Source organism: Oncorhynchus clarkii, chromosome 13 (assembly GCF_045791955.1).
Source record: "Oncorhynchus clarkii lewisi isolate Uvic-CL-2024 chromosome 13, UVic_Ocla_1.0, whole genome shotgun sequence".
Lineage (NCBI taxonomy): Eukaryota > Metazoa > Chordata > Actinopteri > Salmoniformes > Salmonidae > Oncorhynchus > Oncorhynchus clarkii.
Genome location: NC_092159.1, coordinates 58282793 through 58293571, shown reverse-complemented (window position 1 = coordinate 58293571; position 10779 = coordinate 58282793). Strand labels below are relative to the sequence as shown.

General features: G+C 45.1%; 1 protein-coding gene across 1 annotated transcript in view; it reads left to right on the top strand.

Annotated features, from left to right (window-relative positions):
* Positions 1 to 243: 243 nt before the first annotated feature.
* The window catches only part of LOC139424077 (transmembrane channel-like protein 6), a 31269-nt gene continuing 20733 nt past the window's right edge, over positions 244 to 10779 (top strand). The window contains exons 1-10 of the mRNA XM_071175772.1: positions 244 to 595; positions 2624 to 2730; positions 3271 to 3414; positions 4215 to 4370; positions 6041 to 6149; positions 6334 to 6409; positions 6567 to 6824; positions 7211 to 7413; positions 7811 to 7955; positions 10271 to 10417. Coding sequence (XP_071031873.1) covers positions 543 to 595; positions 2624 to 2730; positions 3271 to 3414; positions 4215 to 4370; positions 6041 to 6149; positions 6334 to 6409; positions 6567 to 6824; positions 7211 to 7413; positions 7811 to 7955; positions 10271 to 10417 — 1398 coding nt within the window. The 5' untranslated portion in view covers positions 244 to 542. The remainder of the gene's footprint in view (positions 596 to 2623; positions 2731 to 3270; positions 3415 to 4214; positions 4371 to 6040; positions 6150 to 6333; positions 6410 to 6566; positions 6825 to 7210; positions 7414 to 7810; positions 7956 to 10270; positions 10418 to 10779) is intronic.

The following is a 10779-nucleotide window of genomic DNA, read 5'->3' as shown; positions in this document are numbered from 1 at the left end:
TGCTTACAACAATAATGTTGATATAATGGATGGTTAGTCCTTGATTGTTTTTATTTTCTTTAACCTCCATAAGTTCCTCTCAATTCCTGTTGAAGAAGTTCCTGATAACATGTGAACATGGCACATTGCCTGTGATAAGGATCTTTGGGAGGATGGAGGACGGAGGAAGGAGTACACTAGTGGTCTGTGGGAGGGACCACTTCCTCTATAGTCTTCTTTTGATTGTGAAACAACCCTTCCGTCAGTCTTTTTTTTTTCTTCATATTTTGGGTTTGGTAGATAATGAGTTGAGAGTGTAAGTTGGTCAGACAAAGTCCTAACTCCTAAACCCACCCACTAAGAGCTCCTAATAGTTCCCTCTCCTGGGAACTGGAAGACAAGACTGGGACGATGCACTAACTACAGTAACACAACGCAACAGTACCTCTGTTCCACCAATCCTTTCTTCTTGGTGTGCTCCCCTATGGTTCTGTCTGATTGGAAAAGGGTAAGTCCATGATACAGACAGACAGGTGTGGCCACGCAGAGTGAAGGCCAGGAGGATGGCATACAGTGTGGACTTCAATCTGAGACCTATAATGGAGCTTGAATTAGAGTAAGTTGCTCTTTACTCTCATCTCTCTGTTAATGGCGGGATGTTTAAGTAGAGCTGTGTTTTGTAGCCCATGTCTGTCCACAGTTGCATATTCTGCAGGAGATACTGCATTATTGTGTGTGCATTGTTGTTCCTCGTTGTTAGTTCTAGTTTCACACACTCTCTCTGTCTGGTTGTACATAGTTGGTGCATAGGACATCATTAGTTTGGAATAGGTCAAGGTTTAATCTCAGTTAACCCGGAACAACATTATTGCGTAATTTGGTCAGATACTGGATGACCATTTATGTTTATGCAGTCTGTTCACGTGAGATTAGTCAAGGTCTAAACATCCCATTCAAAAGTTCCTTTAACGCTGTCCAACTACTGTATGGTTGCAAGGGAAGGGAACACTGCCGCTCTCTAACCAAGGTTGATTTGAGGAGCAAACTGAAGCAAAGAGCTTTTGGAGTACAGTGGAAGTTGATAAAAAAGTGCTTCTTTATTGCAGTGACATTTAGGAATTTTAGTTTCTCCCAGACTGTCTAGTGTTTGTTTAGTGAATGTTAGTTCTCAAAGACAATCTTATTTAAAATATGTAGCTTCATTATCTGTTCTACATACGTTATATGTGGTTTTAGTAGTTAAAGTGTACACAGAATTTTTTTTACAGAAAAATGATTTTCATTTATTTATTTAATTTTTATTTCACCTTTTTATTTAACCAGGTAGGCCAGTTAAAAACAAGTTCTCTTTTACAACTGCGACCTGGCCAAGATTAAGCAAAGCAGTGTGACAAAAACAACAACACAGGCTTACACATAAACAAACGTACAGTCAATAACACAATAGAAAAGAAAAATAGAAGAATCTATGTGCAGTGCGTGCAAATGTAAGCTGCTCTGACAGCTGATTCTTAAAGTTCGAGAGGGAGATATAAGACTCCAGTTTCAGAGATTTTTGCAATTCGTTCCAGTCATTGGCAGCAGAGAACTGGAAGGAAAGGCGGCCAAAGTAAGTGTTGGCTTTGGGGATGACCAGTAAGATATACCTGCTGGAGTGTGTGCTACAGTTTGGTGTTGCTATGGTGACCAGTGAGCTGAGATAAGGCGGGGCTTTACCTAGCAGAGACTTGTAGATGACCTGGAGCCAGTGGGTTTGGCGACGGATATGTAGTGAGGGCCAGCCAACGAGAGCATAGAGGTTGCAGTGGTGGGTAGTATATGGGGCTTTGGTGACAAAACGGTTGGCACTATGATAGGCTCCATCCAATTTACTGAGTAGAGTGTTGGGGGCTATTTTGTAAATGACATCGCCGAAGTCAAGGATCTGTAGTATAGTCAGTTTTACGAGGGTATGTTTGGCAGCATGAGTGAAGGAGGTGTTTGTTGCGAAATAGGAAGCAGATTCTTGATTTAATTTTGGATTGGAGATGTTTAATGTGAGTGGAAGGACAGTTTACAGTCTAACCAGACTCCTAGGTATTTGTAGTTGTCCACATATTCTAAGTCAGAACCGTCCAGAGTAGTGATGCTAGTCAGGCGGGCGGGTGCGGGCAGCGATCGGTTGAAGAGCATGTGCTTAGTTTTACTAGCATTTAGAAGCAGTTATTTGTCCTCTGGTCTGTTTCTCTCTTTTGGATATGTTCCAGTGACCCCAGTTGCCTTGGCAACATTGGATCCTTTTGTTCGATTAATCATTGTCCTGAGAATAGGAAATCATAACATCTACAAGCACTGGCTATTTTTTCCTCAATTGTTGCATAATTCATATTGAATGTGTTTTTATATGTAGATAAAACCAAGAATAAGGGAAAGGTGGATACCTAGTCAGTTGTCCAACTTAAATGTGTCTTCCGCATTTAACCCAACCCCTCTGAATCAGAGAGGTGTGGGGGAATAGTGGGTTAACTGTCTTGCTCAGGGGCAGAATGACAGATTTTGACCTTGTCAGCTCGGGGATTCGATCCCGCAACCTTCCGGTTACTGGCCCAACGCTCTAACCACTAGAATAACACTGCTGTGTGTGTGTGCATTTGTTTACGACCAGGAGTCTTAGGGGTGATGATACGGCCCAGGACTCTATGACGGGAACAGGTCTGGAGAGTGGCAGTCCTGAAACCCTGGAAATGGAGGTCCTTACAACAGAAGGCAGAGGTACTTCTATATGTGGTTGTATCCCAAGTGGCACCCTATTCCCTATGGGCCCTGGTCAAAAGTAGTGCACTATGTGGGCAATCGGTTGTCTTTTAGGACGTAGCCAGTTTGTTACAAGTGAATGTTTTCCAGTGAACTGATATGCTCATTGAGGTGAGGACTGATATCTTCTAACTCCCTCTGATAACCACTACGTCCATAACAGTGTTAGCCTGGTCCCATACTGTGCTGTAGCCAACTTGTCTTTATCATTGCCATGCCTACATGTATGACAAAGAACATAATACACAGAGGAGTTGGATAAAGCACAAGCAGACTACCACCAGGGTCGTGTTCATTAGGCACCAAATGTAACAAAACTGAATGAAACAAGGAGAGGCTACTTGGACTTGTTCAATAAGAAATGTTTGCAGTTGAAACATTTTTTAAAATAATTTTCCATTGCATGCCCTAATGAAAACGACCAAGGCCAGTACAGTGTGTCTTACTGAATATATTTTATCATCTGATTAATCATATTCAATCATATGTTCCCCACAGATAGGCTGGCCAGCCAGATGAGTGATGTCAGAGAGCGGGCAGATGAGAGGAGTGAGGAATCCATACAGACCAACCTTCTGGTCAGGAAGAGCTGGTCTACCGCCACCCTGAGGGTCCTGTCCTCCATGCCCAGTCGCAGCATCGGTGAGACCATCCTTTCAGTCACAAGCCGATTTGTTAAGGGGAAACCTCAGGGTTGTGTTTAATAGACACAGAAGGGAAGAAAACGGCTTGAAACCGTGAGGTACTTCCTGAATTTGTCCAAATAAATGCTTGTTTTCGTTTGACGTTGCAAACGGTTTTGCCACGTTGTGCTCTAATGAACAAGACCCAGGCCAAAGGCTTTTGTGTGACTCATAAAGAGACTATGGGTGATATTTTGAGAGCATACAAAAATGTTGCAGTTCCTCTTGTCTCTGCCCTGTTACCCATGTGGCTCAGTTGGTAGAGCATAGCACACAGGGTTGTGTGTTCGATTCCTACCGGGAATCAGTATGAAAACGTATTCACTCACTACTGTAAGTCACTCTGGATAAGTGTAAACGCACCACACACATTTTAAATATGTACAATGGTTCGGAAATCTACATCTATGTGGATGGTCAAAATGTGGGGTCTAAGAACCTGCATAAGTCATTAGATGAGTTTCCTGTCTCTTTTCTTACTGTGTCAGAAGTTTCAGAAAATTACTGGAGGAGAATATGGCCTACGCAAAAGCCACTGACCTCACAAGTGGTTGACGTTTGAATAAACTGCTGAGGTGTATTCATTAGTGCACACCGTAGCGAACCATGTATGCTGTGCAACAGAATACTTATTGGACAAGTTCAAGTTAGACAACTGTTTCGGCCATTTGTTTCCGTTTGGTTCCTAGTGAATACACCCAGGTAGTAAATGTAATCTTCCTCCTTTTAAACCTCAGGAAATGGTCTCTCCTCACTCAGGGCAGCAGAGTCGTCTTGAAATCATCTCCCAGTGCAACATCCGTTCTACTCAGCTGCGCAGGTACCACCGCCAGACCCAAGACGTTTCCCTCTCCTCCAGACCTAGTATCCGTGGCTATGGGATCGAGGCAGACTCTGAGGATGTCTGTGAGGAAGGTGAATCCCCAAACCCACTTCACCATCCACCCCTGAAGGCAATAGTCTTTCACCAGCTTTGAGGGGCCTTCTACCACCCTCACTACAGACACATGACAATGTGTATGGCATTTGAAACCAGACAGTTTTAGATCTTTTAGATCAACCTTTGAACAGAGTGAACATTCTGTCCCTCCGCTGGGAGTCGGTGTCTGTTTTGTGTGCTCTGCTGAGATGGGCTGTACCAACAAGAATGACTCCGCTGGTAGAAGTTAAAGATATCAAGGTTTGGTTAGAAAATGTTATACTGAACAAAAATATAAATCAACATGCAGCAATTTCAAAGATTTCACTGACTAACAGTTCATATAAAGAAATCAGTCAATTGAAATGCATTTCATTCGGCCCTAATCTATGGATTTCATGACTGGGAACCACGGTAGGTTTGTGGCACCTTAATTGGGGAGGACGGGCTTGTGGTATTGGCGGAGCGGAATAAGTGGAATGGTATCAAACACATTTTTTTGTTAGTTACAGATTTGTTGGTCACCTATACCTTAAAAAAAAAAGGTAGGGGCGTGGCTCAGAAAACCAGTCAGTATCTGGTGTGACCACCATTTGCATCATGCAGCGTGACACATATCCTTCACATAGAGTTGATCAGGCTGTTGACTGTGGCCTGTGGAATGTTGTCCCACTCTTCAATGACTGCGAAGTTGCTGGATATTGGCGGGAGCTGGAACACACTGTCGTACATGTCAATCCAGAGCATCCCAAACATGCTCAATGGGTGAAATGTCTGAGTATGCAGGCCATGGAACAATTGGGACATGTACAGCTTCCAGGAATTGTGTACAGATCCATGCGATATGGGGCTGTGCATTATCATGCTGAAATGTGAGGTGATGGATGAATGGCACGACAATGGGCCTCAGATTCCTGTCACGATATCTCTGTGCATTCAAATTGCCATCGATAAAATGCAATTGTGTTTGTTGTCCATAGCTTATGTCTGCCCATACCATAGCCCCACAGCAACCATGGGGCACTCCGTTCACAACGTTGAAATCAACAAAACGCTTTCCCTCACATCTGCCATCTGCCTGGTACTGTTGAAACTGGGATACATCCGTAAAGAGCACACTTCTCCAGCATGCGAGTGGCCATCGAAGGTGAGCATTAGTCCACTTAAGTCTGTTACGATGCCAAACTGCAGTCAGGTCAAGACCCTGGTGAGGACAACGAGCACACAGATGAGCTTCCCTGAGACGTTTTCTGACAGTTTGTTCAGACATTTTTCGGTTGTGCAAACCCACAGTTTCATCAGCTGTCAGTGTGGCTGGTCTCAGATGAGGCCAGTTTCATTCCACAGATGAAGAAGCCGGATGTGGAGGTCCTGGGCTTTTGTGGTTACATGTGATCTGTGGTTGAGGCCGGTTGGACCTACTGACAAATTCTCTAAAACAATGTTGGAGGCGGCTTATGGTAGAGAAATTAACATTAAATTATCTGGCAACAGCTCTGTTGGACATTTCTGCAGTCAGCATGCCAGTTGCATGCTCTCTTAATAGCCAGGCAAATACAAGCCTGTCTCTTATATTTGCGGTTGTGTTCAGTGATTGAAGCAAATAAATGCCTGGGCTATTTAATTGAAGTTTTACGGTATCCTTTTAACTTTGTGTGGATTACAGAGACCAAGAGACAGGAGCTGGTCAACAATCTTCAGAGTCTGTCGGCCGGTGACCGTGTGCGTATGCTGCGTGCCACGCCCCTTAGTCTGGCTGAGAAGACTAAACTGAGGTGTGTGCCATAATCAATTACAAACAATGAAGAGAATATCTTAATTGTTCCAGGACACCATTTGCTTTACATGATGCCAATGTAAAATTTGACAATAAACAAATTACACGAAAGCTACTTAAACCCTTCTCTCATCATTGCTGAATCTTCAAAGACCCCTTTTACAATCAACATCTCTCCTTAGGAAACTTGTATTCAGTGACAAAGTTGGACAGTCCCTCTTGAGCAGCCAGGTTCCCTGCTGTAGCTTCCTTAAGCGAGTGAGTATAACCAAGCTATCACTAGCATAAAACATGCTGTTGGCAATTTCACGACTATCATTCAGATGTAAAATCTGAGGAAAGTGCTCCAATCCTGACGTTAATCTCTGCACAGAGATGTTAGGCATGAAAGTTACTCTGCGTTCTGTGTCCACAGGCTTTGTATCACATCTGGTTCGGATGTCTCTTCATCCTCAGTTCCCTGCAGTTGTGGCAGGTGGCTTTGAAGAGGCTGGGTGGCCGCTTTGGCACTGGTGTGCTCTCCTACTTTCTCTTCATCAGGACTCTTCTGCTCTTCAACGTCTTTCTCTTCCTCATCAACGGCCTGTTCCTGGTCCTCCCCCAGGCCATCCACCCGCCCCTTCACACCCCCAGCTCCCACAGAGTCACAGGCCTGGAGCTGTTCACCGGCACGGTAAGATGAGGTTTATGATTGATTGGTTGATTATGTTCATCCACAAGGTTTTGACCTTAATGTGATTCACTCTAAAGTTGAAACTCCACCGATCGTCCAGCGAAATGTCACCGATTGGTTAAGTTACAATTTCTGGCATGTACCAAAATCTCTGCTGTGTGCGGTGAAAGCACGACGTGGTTGTTGAGCCTCTACAGAGTACACCTAGTGGAGTGTAAATCCAGCCTACGCCAATAAAACAACTGCTGCTGACATACCTAGCTAAGTCACAATGCAATGCCCACCCATACAAATGTAAAGCACCTGCAAGAGCACTTCTATATCAAAACACTACATCAGTGTTGTCAGTCTGTTTCTGAAACCACATCACCTCTCTTCCTTCTCAGGGTTATCTCTCCAACTCTCTAATGTTTTATGGCTACTACACCAACTCCACCATCAACACCAGTTGTAGACCTGATGAAGCCACCGCCGGGACTGGCTGCGGCACCACCAGTGACCCTCACATGATGGCCTACAACATTCCCTTAGCCTACTGCTTCACCATCGGCATAACATTCTTTATCACCGGCATCGTCCTCGTTTACAGGTTGAACAACCCTCTCAAACCTTTTGAAGTGCTGATATAGGATCAGATTATCACTTTTAAGCTGCGTTCACACAGGCAGTCCAATTCTGATATTTTGCCCAATTATTGGCGAAAGATCTGATCTGATTGGTCAAAAGACCAATTACCAGCAAAATATCAGAATTGGGCTACCTGTGTAAACGCAACCATTGATCATAACGTGAATATGACCCTGATCTATTCATTTGGAATCTCTTTGTTAGCCTGGTCCAAGATCTGCTTGTGCTCTACAGCCAACTGCTATGGTCCGTGTTGGTGTGAAAATGCCCATAAGAGTTGGCAAGACAGATCTTTGACCTTTTTCTCCTTGTTGGTCTTTCATGTGATTAATAAAATGTTTTCATTGTACTTGTCTTAGCATGTCCAAGTCCTTTGAGAGGAGTTTCCGTGTGTTCAAGTCTCAGGGAAACATGGCCATAAAGGTCTTCTGCTCCTGGGATTTCAAAGTCAGCAAGAAGATGTCTGTCAGGCTGCAGTCGGAGAACATCACCACCCAGCTCAAGGTACGGGACAGGATCATGTTCATTAGGGCTCACAATGAAAAAATAAAAATACAATTCCAGCCCAAAAACTCAAATAAGCATTTCTTATTGGACAAATCCAGGTAGTCCCTCCCTGTTTCAGTCTGTTTATTCCATTTTGTGCCTAATGAACAAGACCCAGGGGTTTCCAACTCTAGTGCTGTAGAACTAACATCAACAGGTGTCCATCACTAATACACCTTATTCAGCCAAATGTGGTCCATGATTCACTGATCATTTGTTTTAGGTGTGATGAGTCATGATCATTTGTTTTAGGTGTGATGAGTCATGATCATTTGTTTTAGGTGTGATGAGCCATGATCATTTGTTTTAGGTGTGATGAGCCATGATCATTTGTTTTAGGTGTGATGAGCCATGATCATTTGTTTTAGGTGTGATGAGTCATGATTATTTGTTTTAGGTGTGATGAGCCATGATCATTTGTTTTAGGTGTGATGAGTCATGATCATTTGTTTTAGGTGTGATGAGTCATGATCATTTGTTTTAGGTGTGATGAGTCATGATCATTTGTTTTAGGTGTGATGAGTCATGATCATTTGTTTTAGGTGTGATGAGTCATGATCATTTGTTTTAGGTGTGATGAGCCATGATCATTTGTTTTAGGTGTGATGAGTCATGATCATTTGTTTTAGGTGTGATGAGCCATGATCATTTGTTTTAGGTGTGATGAGCCATGATTATTTGCTGATCATTTGAATCAGGCATGTTTGAATCAGGCATGTTAGTGATGGGCAGGAGCAAAATCCTGCGTAGACTATAACAAACAAAATAGATCAGATAGGATAGAGGCCTGATCAAGCTCATATTCTATGCTAAGTCAGAGGCTGAAGCCCACTCCCAGTCTGTCAGTCAGAGGCTGAAGCCCACTCCCAGTCTGTCAGTCAGAGGCTGAAGCCCACTCCCAGTCTGTCAGTCAGAGGCTGAAGCCCACTCCCAGTGAGTCAGTCAGAGGCTGAAGCCCACTCCCAGTGAGTCAGTCAGAGGCTGAAGCCCACTCCCAGTCAGTCAGTCAGAGGCTGAAGCCCACTCCCAGTCAGTCAGTCAGAGGCTGAAGCCCACTCCCAGTCAGTCAGTCAGAGGCTGAAGCCCACTCCCAGTCAGTCAGTCAGAGGCTGAAGCCCACTCCCAGTCAGTCAGTCAGAGGCTGAAGCCCACTCCCAGTCAATCAGTCAGAGGCTGAAGCCCACTCCCAGTCAGTCAGTCAGAGGCTGAAGGCCACTCCCAGTCAGTCAGTCAGAGGCTGAAGGCCACTCCCAGTCAGTCAGTCAGTCAGAGGCTGAAGGCCACTCCCAGTCAGTCAGTCAGTCAGAGGCTGAAGGCCACTCCCAGTCAGTCAGTCAGTCAGAGGCTGAAGGCCACTCCCAGTCAGTCAGAGGCTGAAGGCCACTCCCAGTCAGTCAGTCAGTCAGTCAGAGGCTGAAGGCCACTCCCAGTCAGTCAGTCAGAGGCTGAAGGCCACTCCAAGTCAGTTAGTCAGTCAGAGGCTGAAGGCCACTCCCAGTCAGTCAGTCAGTCAGTCAGTCAGAGGCTGAAGGCCACTCCCAGTCAGTCAGTCAGAGGCTGAAGGCCACTCCCAGTCAGTCAGTCAGTCAGAGGCTGAAGGCCACTCCCAGTCAGTCAGTCAGTCAGAGGCTGAAGGCCACTCCCAGTCAGTCAGTCAGAGGCTGAAGGCCACTCCCAGTCAGTCAGTCAGTCAGAGGCTGAAGGCCACTCCCAGTCAGTCAGTCAGTCAGTCAGAGGCTGAAGGCCACTCCCAGTCAGTCAGTCAGTCAGAGGCTGAAGGCCACTCCCAGTCAGTCAGTCAGAGGCTGAAGGCCCCTCCCAGTCAGAGGCTGAAGCCCACTCCCAGTCAGTCAGCCAGTCAGAGGCTGAAGGCCACTCCCAGTCCGTCAATTTGCCTCGGATAGATCTGCATATCTACAGTATCTAAAGGACAACTGTTCTAGCTGGTATTGAAACACACACAGGATGTGGGTCTAGGTGTTTGTGGTGTAGCATGCCTATAGAAAGCTACATTCTTGCCCAGTGTCAACAGAAAATGAACAAGAATATGCAACCATTTTAAGATGTACAAATAAGACTAAGTTAGCTAAAAGGAACTACATTATGACGCAGATTAAAATACTGACTGGGGAAGTTATTTTTCAGTGTTGTAGTTTCACTGACTCTACATTCACAAACACTGTTTGGCTACTGATGAAAATGAGCTGTATTGTTGGTTATTGTGTACTGTCCTTGTTGAATAAATAAATAAACTGTCTCTTCATTCTTTCCAGGAGCTGTTGTCGGAGGTGAAAGGCGGAGAGGAGGAGAAGGGCAGGCTGTCTGGGATGGCGGTGCACCTGCTAGCATGGAGCATTTCTCTGGGGAGCACCTTCTTCTGTGCACTCGGCATCCACTGCTTTGCCAAGTACATGCACCTGGTTAGTGTGTGTGTGGGGGCTCCTATCACACCATAGAACGCTATGCAAATCCAACCCCAGCTAAACTGTTGCACCTTTTTCATACTGCTGAGCCAAGCATGAGCTGTACTGCACTGGCCTGGTTAGGCATCCTCTATAGCTGCTGGAACTGTGCTGGAAAGGACAATGTGGAAAGAAAATGGGCTATACGGACCAGCACAGTACGGTTCAGGTTTGCACAATAGGGGTATTACTGCCAGAGTTTCTTGTGGCTGCTCTCTCAAAGGTAGATGGATGAGCCTTTACCAAGGAAGGAGAGAGAGCTTACTCTGTCACTAACCCACTGCTGCTGGCACACCAGCCCATTAGCTACCTTCCCATGT